The sequence below is a fragment of the Watersipora subatra genome, chromosome 3, assembly GCF_963576615.1.
Source record: "Watersipora subatra chromosome 3, tzWatSuba1.1, whole genome shotgun sequence".
NCBI classification, from domain to species: Eukaryota; Metazoa; Bryozoa; class Gymnolaemata; order Cheilostomatida; family Watersiporidae; genus Watersipora; species Watersipora subatra.
Genome location: NC_088710.1, coordinates 48,807,691 through 48,829,067, shown reverse-complemented (window position 1 = coordinate 48,829,067; position 21,377 = coordinate 48,807,691). Strand labels below are relative to the sequence as shown.

General features: G+C 36.0%; 1 protein-coding gene across 2 annotated transcripts; it reads left to right on the top strand.

Annotated features, from left to right (window-relative positions):
• The first annotated feature begins 340 nt into the window (after positions 1-340).
• Positions 341-20,470, top strand: LOC137390132 (WD repeat-containing protein on Y chromosome-like). 2 transcript variants are annotated; one of them, XM_068076398.1, is made up of 21 exons: positions 341-426; positions 2,157-2,368; positions 3,305-3,426; positions 3,916-4,507; positions 5,431-5,548; positions 6,052-6,205; positions 6,605-6,743; positions 7,727-7,949; positions 8,731-8,942; positions 9,394-9,610; positions 11,179-11,362; positions 11,774-11,975; positions 13,164-13,278; positions 14,736-14,855; positions 15,406-15,585; positions 16,349-16,459; positions 16,593-16,737; positions 17,061-17,090; positions 18,502-18,627; positions 19,139-19,304; positions 19,909-20,470. In XM_068076398.1, the coding sequence occupies exons 1-21, from the start codon at positions 384-386 to the stop codon at positions 20,101-20,103; spliced, it is 3,606 nt and encodes a 1,201-aa protein (XP_067932499.1). In that variant the 5' UTR covers positions 341-383; the 3' UTR covers positions 20,104-20,470. The 2 variants fall into 2 exon arrangements, with proteins under 2 accessions (XP_067932499.1, XP_067932501.1); XM_068076400.1 differs by lacking the exon at positions 17,061-17,090.
• The last annotated feature ends 907 nt before the right edge of the window (positions 20,471-21,377 follow it).

The following is a 21,377-nucleotide window of genomic DNA, read 5'->3' as shown; positions in this document are numbered from 1 at the left end:
ATATTGTTAACCTCTGTTTGTCTGCGAGATTAATAAAGGGATGTTGTTGGAAGATCAATACTTATGTGTGGATCTGCTATATCAATCTTATTGATTAGCCACAAAAGTGAAAGAATTGACACCTTTAATCCTAAAGGATTAATTGTTTGGATTACTTGTTGTATGACTCGAGGATGAAACTTGGCCTTTCTTTAAGACATGACTACCCGCTGTCTTCATGTTATCTTTATTTCTAAAGGAGACATAACTGTTTGCTAAAGTTATAAATCAATGCTCAGGCATAACTTCAAGTGTAGAAATTCGTTGTTATTCGGTTAACTCTCTGTATTGCAGGTGTTGAAATGTCAGTCAGGTAGCGCAGTGAGAACGCCATTCAAGTAACGATGGCAGACGAAGGGAGAGAGAGCATCTCTAGCAGGCTGAAAGGTACGTAGTAGATCTCAACGCTTTCCTTCAGCCTGGAAACGGTCACTGTTTATTCATATTAGATTCTCAAGATTCTCATATTGTTATGTGTTAAATAAAAATTAAGTTTCTGCGCAAAGATTTTTTTATTACCCAAGCAACACCGGGCATTCATTTAGTTAGCATTATAACTATCATCAGTTATGTTCTCTTGCTCTTCTTGATTCATCATTAAAAGTATGTTAGTTTTTAAAAATGTAAACTTTATGGAAGGCCATCTGATTTGAGGCATTCATATATGGGTAGTTATGAAGTTATACATGAATATACTTGCTGTTATAAGCTCATTCATCACGTATCTAATGTTTATAGCTTAATGCATATATTTGCAGTGGTTTACAGCCATTGCAACCTATTATTACGCGAACATAAATTTTAAAAGCAATTCATATTCTTTAAATTTAAAAAAGCGGTAAGTATATTCCACAACACTGCTTATAGTTTTACGTCAGGAGGTTAACTCAGAAATTTCATGTATTTAGATATCTTTTTATGAATTGAGTTTAGATTTCACACATGTTTTATATTTTGGAATGGATACCAAAATATTATTTAACGAGTTATTTGTGCAATTTTCGCATTACTTTGTAGTATTTATCTCGGTATGTTCTTAGAAAAGGTATTGTAACAATAAGTTGGCATTATGGCTAGATTAGGGGCGTTAGATAAACCTCCCTATGCATTATTACCTGGTAACCTGTTCTTGAGTAAGACTATTTGCTAAATGTCAGGCATCTCTGTATGATAAATTAATAATATAATATCTTAGAATAGCTCAGCATGAATGAAACGTGGCGAGTAATCAATGAGAAAGTTGAAAGAATACAATGAGACCAAAGCATCAATTACTTGACTATTCGAATGACTGCAAATCATTTGTGATCTCATGAATACCGCGCACTGCCTTGTATCAGCCTCTTACCAGCTGCTATAATATACTGTCACTAAGCAAAGATGTATTCCCTTTGGCTAAATACAAAAGAATGCATCTTTCAGTCGACCGCTAAATCGGAAATAATATGTTTGTAAAGATTATAGATTTCTAATGTTTTACTCTCCGACTCGGGTACAATTCGAAGCTAAGAAGCCGTAAGTAGTGTTCTGGTCGGAGACGTTTGTCGTAGCTAAACAATGTCTCTGGATATTGGAGACGATGTTGCATCCGGCTGGGATGTGTACATCGACTATTTGAGCAGCAAGATAGACCAGGCGGTTAGCACGAAAGGTGAGTCCGTCAGAGAGAAGTATGAGTTACTTTGAAATAAAAACAACTGCTGAACATTCAGACTCCTTTGGTAAGGAGAGTTTTATTGTAACTTCCTAAGCATAAGCAAATCTGGTATTTCTTAGACAATCGTTTGATAAAAGATTTTTGCAAATTTGTGTCATTAATGTCCAGTTTAGGCAAATTCATGACAAATATGATACAAAATTCAGTCACTCATACAAATATAAATTTTTAGAACTTTTTCATAAAATTAATAAAACTTTATCAAATTAATTAAAATCTAGCTGCAAGTTTTGGCTGTTAATGGTGAAATAGTTTCAACTAATTTATCAATCGATAATCATCTGCGATTACAAGTTGAACAGCGCTTGCCTTAGGAAAATTATACAGTTTAAAGCCAAAAATCCGTTTGCAGACAACTTTATTCAGACAATAGCTTGTTGTATCAACTATTATTCTACAGGGCCGGTTCTCTCCGCTAAGGGTACGCGCCAGGGACCGCCCGATGATTTGGATGAAGGAATGACACAAGAAAAACTCAACCAGCTCCATGATTTGTTTGAGGAGATGGATGAAGATGGTGGGGGAGGGCTGGATATTGATGAGTTTAAGAACGCCATGCGTCAGACTATGGGCAACATCAGTGACAAAGAGATAGAGCTGATCTTTATGAAGGTTTGTGAGAGGCAGCGTGCTCTTTTCGCTGACTGACATCATATTCAAACAATCGATACAATGCGCTAAAGATGACTTTAACAACCCCTGTTTTGACACTTTTGAGTGAGTTTCCACATAGTGATAGTGTAATGGCACACTTTCATATGGCTCTGTAATGTTATTATGGATACAACGCTGCAATACCATCCTGGAAACAGGTGTGTCAGTCGCATTCTGCCGTGATTCAGTGTCGCTGTTGGAACCAAAATACTAGTACGGTTGGCCATCTTTGTATCATGAAAACAACCTTAGCGATCAACAGCCACCCGCTGTTTCCCGTTGCTTCTAATGCAAAAATGTTTGGGGGCATTGCACAACCATCGCTGTACTATAGTTCCTTGTAGAAACATGATCTGCTTGTCAGCCCCGTGTAGCGCTTTGGCACCAGCGCATCCAGGTGTGGCTCCACTATCCCTGTATAGAAACTTAGTATTCTATGCTTCTAGATTCTAGTTATATTCTGTAATAATTAGTGTTTTTTACCAGAGTACCTGCCAGTATCTGTCAGTAGCTATCATAACCAGTCAGTAGCCGTGAGACTGTTGACCTTGAGAGATGAGATAATCGTTATTCTTTCAGTACAAATTTCAATGTAATCATGTTTGCTGTTGATTCATTAAGACAAAGGCTAGCTGAATAGAAAACACAAAGAAGATGTCCTCATTTATGTTTGTTTGTTTTATTTCACATTAAATCATGACAAAACAAGATTATAAAAAAAGTAAGGTGCAATGTGGGCCCATATGCGCAGTAGCATGGCTATTCAAGGCGCAGAGCCTGAGTTAACAGATGAGATTGATGTAGAGGCTGTCTTTCCGTTGTAGAATGTTGAACACTCTTAGCTGGTTTAACCTGCTGAGGCTGCTTTATTGTGACAAAATACTGTTTTTGCAGGTAGATGCTAACTGTGATGGGTCAGTTGACTGGGATGAATATCTCTCTTATATGCTGCTCGAGTTTCAGGAGAAATCTCAAATGAGCAGTATTGTTGAGGGAGGACTTTTCAGCCCTGACAGGTGCTCTTTTGTCAGCACAATGTTCACTTACAATATATAATGTACTCAGCCTTATTATCTTTCTATAATCATTGGTATCAAATTTTTCCTATTGCCACAATAGGTAATATCATCAGAATATCATCATGATGATATATCATCATATATATCAGAAATATAGCAAGCAGCAGGAATAAATTATGTATTGAAGAGTTGACAGCAAGTTGAACTACCAGTAACATGGCAATTATTGTGTTGGTCCAAAACTGTTCAGTTGTCTGATGTGCCTGAATTAGGTCAACTTGAGTTATTTAGGTGGCAGGCAATATTTTATTAAATTACATGTAGAACATAAACTGCACTCACTTTTTGTATTTCAGTTTTTATTTTACATCTTGATGCAAAAGCGAGTCAGCTCAAAGTTTAGATGTGCATTTGCTGAGAAGGTCAAGGCCAACTTTATGTCAATATTTTCTGGCTCGCCTTTTCATACGGCCATGTTTTTTGTAGTTTTCGTGATCTTCCAAGTAACCACAGAGATGCCATCATCAAAATACTTTTCGTACCCAATGTGACTAATTCAAGGGGAGAAATGCTAAAAGAAATAGACTACAGCAACGGTCGTTACATCTCAGCTGGTCGAGATGGAAGAGTTAACTTCTGGAGTATAGAGTACCAGCAGCAGAGGTCATGCTTCATCGACAACCTCAAAGATGTCTCGTTGTGGATGACGGACATGATTTGTCTTCCAAACATAAACATGCTCGCCTGCGCGACCACTGACAGAAACATTATGTTCTACGATTATGCAGGCTCTCTTTTTGAGAAAAAATATGAAATAGTCCAAATGCCATTCTCTCCGCTCTGCATGGACTACTGGTTCGATTTTGTTGACTCGAAGAATGCTATTTTCATCATCGGAGATGACGGAGGCAACGTTAGCGTTGTCGAATTTAACGACATAGCTGGTGGACCATTTGGACAGATTCAAGATAAACTTCGAGGCGCACCGCAAGTTGTATTCCGAGACCTACTCAAGGGGAAGTATCCTACAGCTAGAACTAAAATGCATCAAGGAATACATAGAGACTGGGTCAATCAGGTAAAGGATTGTATGGCGGTTTATTAGCTTTCCTAAGAGACATTGCGGGCGTTCACACAGCAGCGGCTTAGTATCCGTCTCTCTTGTCTCACTTCACTATGGTTTAATTAGTTGCTTGTCATAGCTTTGGTTTCATTAGCAACGGTTGCTTTTATTGGCAGATAGATTGACGCAAGCGATCTAGTCTCACATAGTTCAGGATAAAACCAACCATCGAACTTGTGTAATACTGCTGCAATAATAAGCAACGTCATCAAATATTTAAAACATCTCACAAGTAGGCATTTGCATTATTGCATGGTAGTATATTCTTATGCTGAATGTAAATGAAATCAAGTTTTTATCTGTCTGTTTAATAACTCAACTTATTATCTTTATAGATAATCTAATGATTTATACCATGTAACTACATAAAGTTTTTCTTTAAAATTATGTTAACAGCTGTGCTGCGGACTTCTACAAACAGGCTCAGACTTAGCTGAACATTTAGATTCTTGTTAGTTTCAAGTCTTAAATTTGGTTGCTGAGTCTTTTAATTTTTTAAACTGAAACTCTGTCTGTTGTAAGCAATCAGCTTCGAAAGTCTCACTTTTTTAGCTTTTCGATGAATCATAAGTTAAGTTTCTGCAACAAGTTTGACTGCTTCTCTCTTCATCTCTCTCGATCTCCATCTCTCAATCTCTGTCTTGGTCTCTGTTTCTTGGACTCCATCTCAAATTACCGCATATAATCTCGCAGACTTAAAATGTGGTATAGACTGTACCTGTTCGCTACGAGGACCTATAATGGTGTCACTTTAAAATGCGGTACAATCACCTTCATTATACACTTATCAAAAGTTGTAAAACTTACTTCCTCTGAGAATTTTGGTTTAAACTTTATGATATTTTGTTGATAATGAATCGATTTAAAATTGATTGCAGGTAAAGTACCTGCATGACATACACTGCTTTGTGTCATGCGACTGCTCCAATGACAAGTCTATGTACTTGGGTGACATCCTTGGCAAAAAGGCCAACTACTACTTCCAAATACAGAAAGGTAATTCTTTTGAGAGGTTAAGCAGATGCTCTTCTCCATGTGTTGAACTGACTAGAGATACGTGTAAATGTCGTTGATTGCTTCTACAATCTTTCTGTTTATTCGTGCATAAAAACTAAAGTCACTAGTCTCCAAGCCATTAATAAGGAAATCACCAAATAACTTCTCAAAAGAATGTATTAAATACTCAAAGGAAATTATCTAATAATCTTTGGATGTAATAAATTTGAATAAATTTTTGCTTCCATAAACAATTTGGTACACTTACTATACATTACATTACTTTTCTTTGCTTAATATGATTACGAGAGTTTTGCCTCTATGCAATCTTGACAAGTGTGTGACAACTCCTTGCTTAGCATGACACATGTTGGTGTTGAAATGACAACTCCTCATTAGATTGTGTGTCTAATTTTATTTGGACCTTTATGGTCATCATGACACGAAGGCATTTGTTGCTTTTACTAGCTAATGTTATAATAAAGATTTTATTTAAATTTTAGGTGTGCTTTGCTTTGATTACTGCTTCCACAACAACATACTCGTCACTGGCGGCTTGGATCACAACGTGAGGATTTGGAATCCATACATGCCTAAGAGAGCGATAGCGGTGCTTATGGGGCACTTGGATGCCGTCACACATGTGCAGGTTTACAGGTTGGTCTGCTATTCTGTCATTTCCAGCAAGTCTGCATGTGCTAGCTATGGCGAGATTAGTGCATTAGCCGGAAGGATATATAGATTCCTTATAGGTAGAGTCCATGTAATACCTCTTTTATACGACTGTATTTTGATGTCACGTGGTACTACAATGTTACGTTTAATTATAATAAAATAATACACTTTTGAATGTTTAGCCTGACATGAAAGTCATCTGTCTACAACTACTTCAAAAAGTAAGCCAGAACTGTTCTATATTAAAGTTAAAGTACACAAATTCATATCACGATAGACCAAATAATATTGTGTATAGTCAGTCGTATGCTCAAATATGTACACTGGCAAATTACACTTTGATCTCATCCATAATTGCTTGAACCAGCAGGTTACTTTTAGCGACCGTGATCAGGTGATAACCGTCTCCAAGGACAGAAATCTGAGGGTTTATGATGTCCATGACCACAGTTGTACACTCAACTTTCAGCTGAAGAATTTCTCACTTATCTCTTCCATTAGCTTTAACCCAAAACAAAAGGTAAGAGGCCAGCAGATGAACAAATTTCATAATCTAAAATGCTACACAGAAAGCGTAAGTGTTTGCTATTGATATCCATATAGAACACATATAACAAATGATAATTCTACACATAAATTTACTGTGTTCATAGATTGTCTGGTCTAAACAGCTCTGTTTGATGCATCTGTCCATCTTCAAGGTGTTACATAAAGCTTGAAAGGCTGTTTTAAAGTGATCATATCAAATTGCAGCAAAGTATATTTTGTGGAAGCATAATTTCACATGCCCAAAACTGGTTAGTATTAAACTGAATATCAATTTGGTAAAAGGTAAGTGTAAATAAAACAATTACGTATTATGCAAATAAAATGAGTTTTGACTTAGGAATTATACAGAAGCGGCTGTGCGTAGTTTGATGTCAATATTCTAAATGGTGATCAAAAAATAAAAATCTTTGCTATCTGTGCGCATGGACTAGAATTTTTTAAAAATCTAGTTTTAAAAAACATACAAATAATACATTGCACCTTATTTGGTTTTAAAACTAAATATGTAACATAAAATGGCGTAATGTTTTAAAAGTCTTTTTAAAAGTTCTATATTTTACCAGTTTACCAAAAGTAACTCACTTCATGTAATGAATTCAGTCTTTGGGTGATTTAGCTGCAGTTATTTATATTACTTGTTATATTACATTTTTATCTTACTTTTAATTATTAGTCTACTTCGTCATCATTAAAATTGAATAACTTTTTTTAATCTTATGAAGAAAATGTAAGTTTTTATTCATATTCCTAAAAAGTAAGACTTAGTTCTAAAGAAAAAGGGTTTGAGAGCCGCTACCAGAAAGGTACCAACAAAATAATCGCTGAAAGGACATGGTAAATATATTGAGAGGTGACTCATCAGCCGATCTACAAAAGAAAGAAGCCTCACGGTTGGCTAGTTTGCTTCCACTTATCGGTAAGCATAGTATGAGACAGAGTGGGTTGTGATTACAGGTGCTGTTTGTTGGCTCGAATGAGCTGGCTCTCTTTGAGAACAACCAAGATGAAGAGTTGCAGCAGAGACAGGTCTCTCATGAGGCACCTGTAACTGCTGCCATCTATAATAGCCTCTTCAATGTCGTAGTCAGCGCCTGCCAGGCCTCGACTATCATCTGCTGGAACATCACGAATGGGGAGAAAGTCATCCAGTTTAAAAAAGCTCACAGCCAAATTAGTGGTAAGCTATCAATATAGTAGCTGACCCATTTTGTCACTTTTATGGTTGTGGGTAGAGATCTACTGCTAATTATGTAAAAGATTTGTATTCTTTGCTTGACTCGGCAATTGCTTTTACATAAATGTAAGAGAATGTATAGACATTTTTGTTGTTGTACATGAAGTTAATCATCCCATGTTACGTTTAAAAGTAAATGCACATCTAGACATAAATAAGATGAAGTAAAGTTTAAAGCTACATGAGAACTCTACACTAATAATAATAAGTGGAGTAATTGTCTGGAATAAAACTTATCTAAAAAGTCGAAGTTGTCTTCACTACAAACCTGTTTCGTGGTGCCACTCATCAGGTGTCTTTCAAACAAAGACATTTGATGAATGACACCACAAAACAGGTTCATAAGGAAGAAAAATTGGATCTTCCAGATAATTTTTAGTCTAAAAAATTGAGGTGGGACACTATCAGCCTTAGTGCAAAGTTCATCACATTTATGGTTTGAGCACTCTAGTGCTGCACATTGACTTTCTTCAAGCCTGTGAAACAACTTTGTTGTTTCATTGCTAGAAGTCAACTCTCATCGGCAATGGGAGTTATCTTCTTTGCCGGCACTGAGTTGCGCTGATGAGGCTTTTAGTCTAGACATTTCCGTTTATATAGTTATGACATATAATATAATAAATTTGCCGATGTGAAGTCTTTACAGAGGATTACAATATAAGCCTGGTTTAAAACTCTGTCAAAGAATTTGTCATATATTTATGGTTTGTCTGCTTTTTGTCAGGTGACTGTGAAGAGGTTGGCGTGGAAATAACCTGCATGCAGTTTGACCCGAGCCTCCGCCGTCTCATTACTGGCGCCAGAAATGGATCGGTCAAAGTCTGGAATTTCAACAATGGCGCCTGCCTTTGGGACGTAGAAACAGATTTAGATAGAGAGATAACTAGTCTTTGCTGTCCTAGAGACCGCATCCTGGTCACTGGTTGGAACAGACAAGTATGTTTCCAGTGGAGTTGTCTTCTTTGTTTCTCAATCTTTAACAAACTTCTTGTTGTTAGCCTTAAAATGGTAATAGCCGAACAAGTTTTTCATCTTTTGTGGTTAATAGCAACATGCCTAACACAAACATAATCTTATTTACTTCTAAAGAATTAGACTAGCAGGATCTTACCATTCCTTATGCATCTCTGTGGTTATTTAAATTTATTGGAAACATAGTTGCTTAAATCGGCATATGTGCTTTGTGGGTATTTATTGTTTTAAAGATAAAAATAGTCCGCTATTGAGATTCATACACGGGTGATTGCTGATCGCAAAATATGGTGAGCTCAGTGAAGGCACTAAAATATAAGACAGCCAGGTACATACAGATTAATATGCAGTTAAGGCATAATATGTGTTTGTTGAATCTGAGATAATGTAAATGGGAAGTGACATGTTGTGACAGGTGCTAGCATTTGTCGATGGTGAAGAGGACTTGCCTCCTAAAATATGGGATAAAAAGCACAAGGAAGATATACTCGCTGTCGACTTCTATGATCCGGCAGACGAAGATGACCATCAAGCTGACCCGTGCATCGTAGCAACGTCTAGTTACGATGGTGATATTATTATCTGGGAGATGGAAACAGGGCACATGCTTTACAGACTCAATGCGAATGAAGGTGGGAATGTAATGCACCTTCAGCAGTTACCATTTTCAATGCCAACAATATATTTTTCTAGAACATTCTAAATAAGTAAATTTAGTTGGTTTCACTTTTAATGATTCACAATGTTTCTTATTGAGTAAATTTGCTTAAGGTTCTGAGTCTAACTACAATGCCTATGATATTATGACAGTCTTCATTTTAGCGAGTTTGATTGCAAAGACCCATGATTGCAGCTTACAGTTCTCATGCTAGGCAACAAGCTAGCCTCGCATTCATAATTTCAGCTCAAATCTGTTATACGCAGTTCTTCATAAAATCTTTCCAATTATGACTAGCATAGAGCTTTTAGCTGAGCGAAAGTTAACAAATCCTCAGGGTTAGTTTATAGAAAACTTGATTAACGTGGAGATGAAACCATAATATTACATGCTCAAAGATGGTTCATAGTAATTTAAATAGCAACATGTTGAAAGAAGGTTGGAAATAGAAAATTGCGCATTAGAGAAATGAATGGCTCACTGTGTTGTGTTCAACTTTTAATGAAATAAGTTTTGACTAATTAATTGCAGGCCATGCATAGTTTGGCTGCAATATTCAAAATGGTGCTTAAACATTGGTTTGCTATCTGTGCGCATGACCTAGAAGAATCTTAAAATAGTTCCACTGGTTCAAAAACATAAAAATATATATCAAAGCTTATTTTTGTTTTAAAACTGAACTTAACACAAGCTATAATAATTTAAAAGTATTTAAGTAAGAATAAATAAAAAGTTGAACCAGATTTTAAAAAGTCTAAAATAGTATAAAACCTTTAGGAGACACAAAAGACATTGTGTAGAATGTAGACCCATGAACAATATTTATAAGAGTAAAGCACTAAAAACAATCAGTTCCAAAATCTTCTTCTCAGACTTTCTTGCATTTAATTAATTTGCTGCATGTTAACTCTAAGGGTTCTTTTAAATTTTGCAGGTACTGGTGACTATTTAATAGATTCTTTTTTGGTACTTCTATATAGATTAGCATTTTGTTTCATTTTTAGATGTTTGTTCATTATGGTTGCTAGCTGTAGAATTGCTCATGTAGTTATTTTCATTATTTTGCACTGCAGGAATTCATATGCAAGGATCAGGTAGGTGGGCACGCAAATGTCTTGAATGTACAAAACTTTTTTGAAAGTTTTCTTGCCCTTTTTAAGGCAGTAGACAACTCCAAAATGTAATATATTGTCACCCTGCTTTCGCCTCATCTGTAGCACACTCAGTTAATTATCTCTTGCAATGCACTTAGTTTCTTATTAGCTTATGAAGCATGATTCCTTTTTCATTTGTTTTGACTTCCCAGCAATCTCAATAGCTCAACCAACTTTCTTTAGATAGCTTAGCCGACGTTGTAGGTGTTCAAGACAAATGTGGAACATACACAAGTTAGTATGTTAGTTGTACTATGTCCTTCATGTGGTAGAGTTTGCATGTACTATTTAATAAATACTAGATTAATGTATTAAACAAGCTGTAGTAGATGTGTGGTTGTTTGGTGTACTGGATATTATGGTTCAACATATGCATCTATTTGTTCAGGCTTAAAACCACAAACTTACTTCAAGCAAAAGATGTCTAAAATACAAAGCAAACTCACATCCATGTCAGTACTTTCCAAGATGTCGCAAGATCTAGCGATGCAAAGATCAAATGATGAGAAGTTGCAAGAGCAAACAATTTTTAACAAGCTGCAGGGAACTCTCACATTGCCACAGATAACGGAGTAAGAAACTAATGCTACTTTTAATAGCGAGGGTCTACAGCTGCAGCCTTCAAACTACTTTGATATTTTTAGGTTCACAGGCTCAGCTATTTCTTTATCTTGTCTTAGCATAATATTTGTTTTTAGTGATTTTTCTCACTACATGAATAAAAGTATGCATGGCAAAAGATACATTTCGTATCTTTTGTCGTAAGTTAGCATTTTTTTACATTTTAGCTGTTCTACGAATTTGTGGTGTTAATTTTTATAAACAGCATAAAGCACATTCAGTCAATATTTTTATAAAAATGGTAGGACTGCAAAGTGTCATAAAGCCAGAATTACAAATGATTAGTGTTAAAATGCTATTTTTGGCAGACCTCAAAACACTGTTTTGAATAGACTTTGAAAAGAAATTGAACCATTCCCTAGAAATCAGCTGAATGTACAGACACGACCAGTCATATCAAGCTCAGTGTCAGAAGGCGATTCACTACAATCAGAAGTGCAGAAAGTTAAAAACAGGCTGGGAAAGTTTCGCAGCAGCGCTGCCTCTGATGAGAAGCTAGGAGCTCACGCCCAGGAACATCATGTTGCTGTTGATAAACTTTTGTTCATCCACTCTCGAGAAGAGGTTTGAATCGTTCAGATATTTGCCTTACAAATACTCTATATTTATTTGTTATTTATAGTATAAATTAGGTGAATGCTCGGCGTTGCTCGGGTAATACAAAACTTTTTGGACAGAAAGTTTATTTTTATTTAACACACAAAATTTACCACTCTAACTTTTAAACTTCATATTATAAGAAGTGTTTTCGTGCAGTCCTAGTGAAAAGAAAAAATAAAACAACTGTAAAGGTTTTCAAACTTTTTCAAACAACTGTAACTTTTAAATTTCATATCATGAAAGAAGTGTTTTGTTGAATTAAATTAGGAGGAAAAATAAAACTGTAAAGGTGTTTAAATGTAGATGTAAAATCGTTAGCAAGTAATAGCTAAATATAGTCTGCTTTGCTAAAATTACAATCAAAAATTATTTGGTTTACAGTTATATGATTTGAATTCGTTTCAGTGTTGGCTTCATAGGGTGAAAACATTGTATAGAATGTTACAGAAACCCTTAATAATTATGCAAACAACTCCCAGTAAAAATCATCAAAACCACCATCATAAAAAATAAATAACAAACAGTCTATGTGTAGATTTAGTAAATAACAACATTACCACAGAAATAGTTTTGTTAAATATTACCTAGAAGACAGGACACTAATTTTGTAAACGCCATTATAAAAACTATCATCTGTACATCATGCTGCAAAATCTTTACAATAACAAGAGCCTTGTCCATCCCTTTGAAGCCAGCCAAGAGTGTGTTAGAAAAAGGATTACACTGTATGAGTAGTGAACCCCTATATCCAGATTCTCAGTTAAGAATGCTACCATTGGCGACACTTGACCACCTTTCCACATTTAGGAATAATTGCGCACATAGTTATTACACCTGATGATAATATATAGATGTGTTTATAGCTGCCATTTTACAACTATTTGAGTAGTTTGAATATCAGCAGCAAGTCAGTAGCCATGTGCTTAACTTTAAAAGTTTTCAAACTTTTTCAAACAACTGTAACTTTCAAATTTCATATCATGAAAGAAGTGTTTTGTTGAAATAAATTAGGAAGAAAAATACACTCTTTCTGCTAAATTATCATCCTTGTTTTGAGTGTTTTTGATGATCATCACATAATTTGTCAGTTACAATTTATTTGTTAAGTTTTATCTTAGCCTTTGTCCCTACACTCTTTCTGTTTATGCTAAGGGTAAAGACACGGCACAACTATTCTCTAGTGGAGCTCATGGCTGGGTGAGAGCTTGGTCAGTACACAGAGATGGCGGACTCCTTGGCCAGTTTCATGCAGCTCACAAACCCTATGGTTAGTCTACTTGTCAGTCACTGTTTCATTGTCGTACACGTAATTTTACCCGCAATACCTAAAAGGGTAAAAAATGCTTAATAGACCTGTCACACAGGGCCATGAGCTAAGCTTTTTCAGTCCTACTACTCAATTAAAAATTACTAGACCTTCAGTGTCAAATGAAGGTCAACGCAACTTTTGAATAAGTGTGATTTTTGAATCTTGAATCTCTTTTGATCATCTAATGATTTGGTCGTGGATTGTTTAAAGCTACTTTTGAAAGGGTTCACCTAACACCATCTACAGGGTCCTTAACCATACGAAAGAGTTTTTGTACAACGCTAGGATATCTACAGACTAACATACAAATGAAAAAAGCTTATATAACACACACTGCACAACTTTTCAACCGTCAGCAAGAGTTGCATGTATACGCATGTACTAGCGAAATTTCCGGCGTTGCTCGGCTATTTAAAATCAGCTTATAAACAGTGAGAGGTAATTTAGTTGCCTGCCATTAGCCTGGCACATTGCCACTGGCTAATTTGACTAAGCTTACTACTAAGAGCTGTGAGAGCAAGCAAAAAAGTAAGTTGCGCCGTAATAGAGTGTGGTAGCGTATTTTCACACACATAGTGACATATATGGCCCAATGAATCTTGCGTAGCATAATTGGTAAGGTATTTGCCTGGTGAATGGGAGGTTCCGAGATCAAATCTTCTGCGATACAGATTCTTCATTCCTAAATTTTAATAGCTATAGCTGGACAAACTGAACTACAAACAGACAAACAGACACCGACACAAGCTTTGAGATTTATATACGGTATATAGATTCAGTGTATTAACTATCTCAAGACTCCCCTGACCTGATTGAGTTTCTCGTTTATTCACAACACTATGGTAATGAATTACAAAAAAATTGCAGCATCATTTAGGAGTCGGGGCTCTCATCTTTACTATAATAAGAGAAGTGTCTGTCTGTTTGTCTGTCTGTCTAAAACCAAGCTTACAGTAAACATTGCTTTCTACTAGACTCAAACCCTTGACATTCAGCTTACTAGATCGACACTCTAACACCTGCACTAATCGACTGCTTTATGGGTTTCAGAATAATTGTGCAAAATAGTTACTTTCTGTGCTTTATGATATAAAAAGCATATAAAAATAATACAATTGAAGTTTGAAAAAAAGACTATTTATTGTCAATTTCCCATGGCACATTAGGCTGTCAGAGCACTAGTATATCTAAAACGTGTTCATCTAACAGTCATAATGGAAAAAATTTTTAAAACTCACCAGTAAGTTTTAGATTCTTCCTTAACTGTCTAAGATTTTTTTCTTTTGTCATCAACAAGTCCCAGGAGTCACTAAACATTGAGTATGTGTACTGATAACTTGTACAGCAACTAGTTAAACCAAACAGTGGTTGGTAACATTAGTTACTAACATGTGGCACCGGTATGTGTTGTACAGGGGAGTCAGTTCTAGCGATGTGCTGTGATGACCTGGGAGACTTTCTAGTTACCGGTGATACTCAGGGATATATTAAAGTCTGGGATATATCTGAGTACTGCATTGAAGACGTCCCCGAAGGTATGTGTCAATGTGTTCCTTTCAATTCTGCAAACCCATGTTCCTCAAGTTCCAGGATATAAAGATGGTAAAAACACTGTAATGGTCATCGGGAATAATCTATTAATAAGTGTCAGAAGATCTTCACATTGTTTCAGGATTTATTCAGCCTACTGGCTGAATAAATTTATATTTAATGAATATTTATTTTTATTTTAAATGAATATTTTATTGGCTATGAAAAAAAAGAATTCCATCTTGACCAGTTTTACAAAGGGCTCAACCTGCTTGGCTTTAAGATAACAGCGCTTGAAAAACTTTAAGTTTTACTTAGCTGCCTTTAAAAATGTAATAAAACAGTGTTTAGTGCTCACCTTTATGCAAACTGCTCAACTACAGCTGTGATACAAATAACCTCACATCTCTAAGTTGCAAATTCTCTGTACTCACTCACACATATTTGATTTTTGGTTGGAATATAGAACAACCTGCACACACCTTATGCAGAATTTAATCATTAAGGTCTGTGTTTTAGCAATGAGAATTTAGAACATTAGCTTATTAATAGCAGGTTCCAGTGCTAAAAGACAAGAGAAAGCTAAGAGTTTTGTGTATACGAATCTTAACCCCCCTCAAAGGCAGATGTCAGGCAGTGAGAAGGAGAGATATGAGAAACAGTATGCGGTGCCTCCACCCGAGTCTGAGCCCCATAAAACACATAAAATACCTCCAATACTCAACTCTTTTAGAGGTACTTGTTTCACATCTACCTCCTCCCTATTTCACCTAGAGCATTCCTTTTCGTATCAAAACAGCGTTACGAGAAATCATTAGTTATTTTTTGGTCTGTTTACATGACTAGTAAGTAGCATTATACAATGACTAAGTGAATGTCCAGTGTTGCACGGGTAACCAAAACAGCTTAAAAACAGTGGCAGGGAATGTAGTTACCATTGGTGAAGTTTTACCATGCCTCAAATTGGCTAATTTGAGTAAATTGAGCTAGTACATTATATTACTAAACTTACCATTATAAAAGCTGTGAGCCGTGAAGGCTGTTAAGCTATGAAGCTAGCTCTAGTGACGTTACACATCACACAACGCATCACACAACATCTGTTTATGTATTTTAACTGATGTAATGACTATGAGTACGAATAATCCATTGTGGCTTAATGGGTTAGCTCCACCCCCTCCAGAACTTGAGGTGCCGAGTTCAAATCCAGTGTTAGGCGCATTTTTCGTTGCTAAAACTTTATCACCATAACTGGACACACGACAGACAGACCAACAGACAAACACTGAAATTTATATAGGTTTAACAACTGCTTTGCAAGGTGCGTCCATTTGTCCAAGGCGCATGAAATACATTTGCACCAAAATCTGCTGTTTCGTTTTAAGTGGTCTTTAAAGAACTCCAAGTTTACATTAACTGAATAGATATCTATATTTAGCACTGATAAGCTCAGCCTTTTTGCTTGTGAGCTGCAGATCAGTTTTCTGTTCTCTTTCAGCACACATGAAGGCAGTCAATAGTGTTTCCTATTGCGATGAGCAGGATTTGCTCGTCACTGCGAGTACGGATTGCAGTGTTCGTCTCTGGACAGTTCAGGGAAGGTTCATAGGTGGGTCTACCGCTGTAATGGAATTATTTGTTTGCAGAATTTTTCATTTTTTGTATAAAAAGGTGTGTTCCCATATGATATGCATCTCCTCTACAGCATAATATGCAAAGAATACTGATATACAAATTTACAGGAATATTCGGCCAGAAGAACAATTGGTCACCAAATGATTTAGAAATGAGTCCAGGTCATAGGTTGCCTGATGACATCCGAAGAGAAGGCTCCGCCATGACTCTTAAGGTGCTCAACGCTGGAGGCAACTCCAGATGGGTACAAAGGTTAGTTGACGCCATTAACAAACTCTTCAGCATTGTCAAAAAATACTTTAAAAACAAAATAAAATCGCATTTTAGCATATGTAATCAAGGAAGATTTGAATTTGACTAAATGCCTCACAGCTATTCAACATTGTCACTTTTTAAAATTTTAATAAAGATAAGTTAGTGCTATGTTCTTAAAAAATATTTTACCATTTTAATAACTTTGATATCATTCAGCTAATGAATATCATCACGTAAGACAGAATCTAAAAAATCACCTTGTTCAAATATGTTTACGATTTGTCATGTGCTCATGCCTGTAATCTCTATTGTCATTTTAGCTTTAAGCTTTTCAAAGCTTGGAGAGCGAGGTAAATTATTTCACCTTTCTAACTATTTGTTATGGACTACGCACTTACGCCCACCCAAATAAACCTTCTACCTAGGTTAGGTGTCATTTTGTAAGTAAAATGCACCTGGAAACTTCTCTAGACTCTCCTGCTAGACTTCTACTCCAGCTCAATGTAGTTGGTCCCCATCCCTCTGTCTATCGTAACCACATGAAGGTTTCAACATAGAGCATTCTCTAAGGTCACCTACAGCCTGGACTACTGCACAAAGCAATGTACTATTTCATTGTGCTTTTTGCAGCATTTCTCCTATTCACACATTATGTGTATACTTCAGTTTGTTCTCTATTTGTATGAGTTACTATTAGTTGAGGCACATGTGCTAGTACACATTCCTTAGTCTATTACTGGTGATTCATAAAGACCTTCATCACTACTCTTTTTAATCTTCAGATTTATGTTTTTTGAGATGCTTTATACTAGCTATGGCCAAATGGTGGGTCTAGGTTCAAATCTTTGTAGTTTTTTGTGGATCTTTCAAGTCGGCTGTAAAAAAAAATTTCCAAGTTTTTTTGTAAGATTTGGTTTAAAAAGATTTTTGGAGATTACTTAAAATTTTTGTAAATTCCTTTTTTTCAGCAACGAATTTTGTGAAAAACAATCATTGAACACGACTCACAAATTTTCATCTTCATAAACTTTAAGAGTTGCTGTAAGTAGCAGGAATGAGTAAGAATTGATAGTAGGAAGTAGTAAGAATTGATTAGGAATTGATAGTATTAGGAAGTCAGAGCTCACTCATTATTTTTCTCACTGATATCAGGCACATTCATTCACTGAATTTTAGTCAAATAATGTATATACCGTAAACGAAGTTTTCAAAAATCATATTTGACGCTTTGTTTCAAAATATACACAAATAATTGCATGTATATGTATGATAAAAAAGAAAAATGCAGATTTTCAGCTCGTTGTGGATCTTTAATTTGTCAGATTTGGCTGTAACCGATTGTGGCCAAAATATTTGGCCACTCCTGCCTTATACCATGGAGGAGTTATGATTTCATGCATTAGTTACAATATTTACTTTTTCTCAGTTTATTACCAACCTCAAACTCAATATAAAGTTACCCATTAACAAAAATCCCCTGCTGCTGCACCTTGATAGCATTTGGGTTTATTTATTTGATTCAAGCATGTTAAGAACAGAGCATAGATACAACATAGTAGAAACAGAGCATAGATAATGCATGGTAGAAGCAGAGCATAGATACATTGCGACATGAGATAGAGACAGAGTAAGGTAGAGACATAGATAGTGAGGACGAGTGTTGAATATCACCCTTCCTGTTCCTAATGTAACATCAGTCTATTTTATATGTGCACATCAGATGGGCTAACATTCTCACTATACACTATACACAATCTTTAGAAAGAAGACCTTGTTTATGATGTCACGAATGAGGCTGCACGCTAAAGCCAAAAAAGAACAGGAAAGAAGAGCTGCTGGTATTGATATTGATGATGAGGATGCTACAAAGACGGCAGATACCTCGGAGTAAGTGTTTAATTACACGTGCCATTCTCTGTAGATCTATTCCTCTTGTGCCTGTGGATACAGAACTATTGCAACTCTCGATCTGATCATGTACTCTATCACGACTGACACGTAATTGGAGGTATGCTTGAGTAATATGTGGCAGGTGTGAACCAAGCAATTTGCTAAAAAGGTAAATTGTTTGCCTGTCCTCCACATACAATTTTTTAATCTGTACACAAATTACATAAGGCGGTATGTAATGCAATATGTGGGTCACAGTCAAAAAGATAATTTATATTCTTAGTAAAAGATGCAGAATTCAAAATATTGAAACATATTATGTTGCGCTAGAGATAATAATGTTACACCTTCATGAATTTACGTTGTTTAACCAGCCAACACCGCTTTATCAAGTTGTATTGCTATCACCAACAATAAATGGCTACACACTCAATTTTAATACAGACAGCTAAATTAGATGTAGTGTTGTCATGGCAAATGCTGACACTGTATTCTTACCTCCATGTAGTGACATGTCAGAGACACACATACAGGACAGAGGACTTAATCCACCCGTGCTCACTAATGATATTGATGCTAGCCATAGCAAGTATTTAGGCAAAACGTTCAAAGCTCCGGGAAAGCATAGAGCTATGCCTAAAGTTACCATTAAACACATTGAGAACACCTGTCAGGTAAGTCACTTCATAAAATATGCATCTCTCAGCAACTGAGCATTAGACAAAATTATTATCATCATTATCATATTATTAAAATTTTTATGGAATGAGGAAGTTGAGGTGTTGAATTGTTTTAGTAGCCAACAGGTTCTTGCATGAAGACAGCTGTTAAAACTAGTAGTTCCTTACACGCATATGGCAACATTTGCAGGTTCTTACAGCTAGATGGTAACATTCACAGGTTCTTATACATAGAAGGCAACATTCGCAGGTTTCTTATACAAAGATGACAACACTTGTAGATTCTCAGACAGAGAGATCAACGACCATGAACTCACCTGTTCTAATCTTTCAAATAGATTAGCTCTCAATATTGCTCATATTTTAATCTCTCATGATTTGTCATCATGATTTAATCTCTCATGATAATCACTGCCAATTTGTTTTTTCAAGATCTTTGGCTGACCCTCAGCTATTTACGTCATCTGCTATAAACTTATCTTTAAGATTTATTACGACTAGCCCTGGCTGGTTTACCATAGCAAGGGGTGCGTTCACCATACAGATATGTTCAACGCTTTCACTCTGGCCCATCTCAATGACTAAATACTCTTTGCAGGTGCAAGTCTATCCGTGCTTACGGTTCTCAGACCTCACCAAGACCGCGAGCACAATGAAAACTATTAGTGGAATACAACAGAAATATAACCTGCTATCATATAATGATCGTCGGGCTAACAACAAAGGAGTAGGGAAAGGCCGACCCATGAGATCAATGTTAGACACAGTCACCGAGATGATGTCCGGTTCTTGAGCGGCAAATGTTATATAAAGGAACAACTCCTACATTTTACACAAACAATACACAAAACCAGATGATATTTTTCGCTTCTGCTTCACCTCTGCATTATCTCTGTATTACCTCTGTATTACCTCTGCATTATCTCTGTATTACCTCTGCATTTCTGGTTGAGTAATTACATAGAAAAGGTGAGGATTATTTTATTGTGTGTTAATAATGCTGGCAATTTTAATGCTGTTAATGTAAATACCCACAATGCATCACTCTTTCTGCTTTGCATTCAAAAATGGGCGAGTTTTGTCTCTATAATCTGCGACACCCACAAGTCTGGTAAATGGTGGTAAGTTTTGGTTGTAACTTTATCACTAGCGGTCAAATACAATTACTACTCACTAGAATTTCTTAAGATGAAGTTGAATATCGCATTGTAATGGTAGCCTTGTGAATGCTGCCATCATGGTCACCTTCTACTCGTACACAATATTCACAATACAACCACAATTACGTAGCATGAGAGAACTAACATTGCCATAGGAATTAATTTTCTAGAAAGACTAATACCGCCCACATGCTCACAGCTATGAGTCATGATAGCGCAATAGCATTTATCTGCTCTTAGTATAGTAATGTATGTCTACACATGTGATTAGTTCGAAATGAGTCATGGTTTTACTAAACACGAGCAATATCTTATAAAGTTACACACAAAATTTTTTATTTAGTATCGCATTTTGCCAAACCCTGAATACACGCAGCTAGATTCTAGTGTAATGCCTACAATACTGCATCAATTTAGGATAACTGTTAAAATTCTGACTAACAAATGCTAGTAAATAAATAGAACAAAAAGCTCTAATCTGTAAAAATATTTCATGTCAAATAGACACTTAGGCTAGCGATGTACATAGTGTAAAATTTCATTCGGTGGCACGTGCATATTATCAGGAACAACGTGTGTGCTTTCAATGTTGCAACGCATAGCTTCATTTCTATTACTAATTGCTCATAAAACAGAGCTAAGCGAATCTATAGAATTCCGGTTGACATGAAAGGGCTGTGTGAACCTGCAGAGGGTAATAAATAAGTATGGAAGGGTAACCAGGTGGCAGTAGGCCTTGTCAATCGATTATAATAATGAAATTAAAACCGCTCTACTTGTGTCAAAGGCCAGTCATACAATTCAATAAAACTAGAGATCCTCTAAAGTTCACTATTCATTCATTTACGTAATATAAAAACATGAGATTCAATTTCTATTGTAAAGAACTTTTCTATAGCTGAACTCC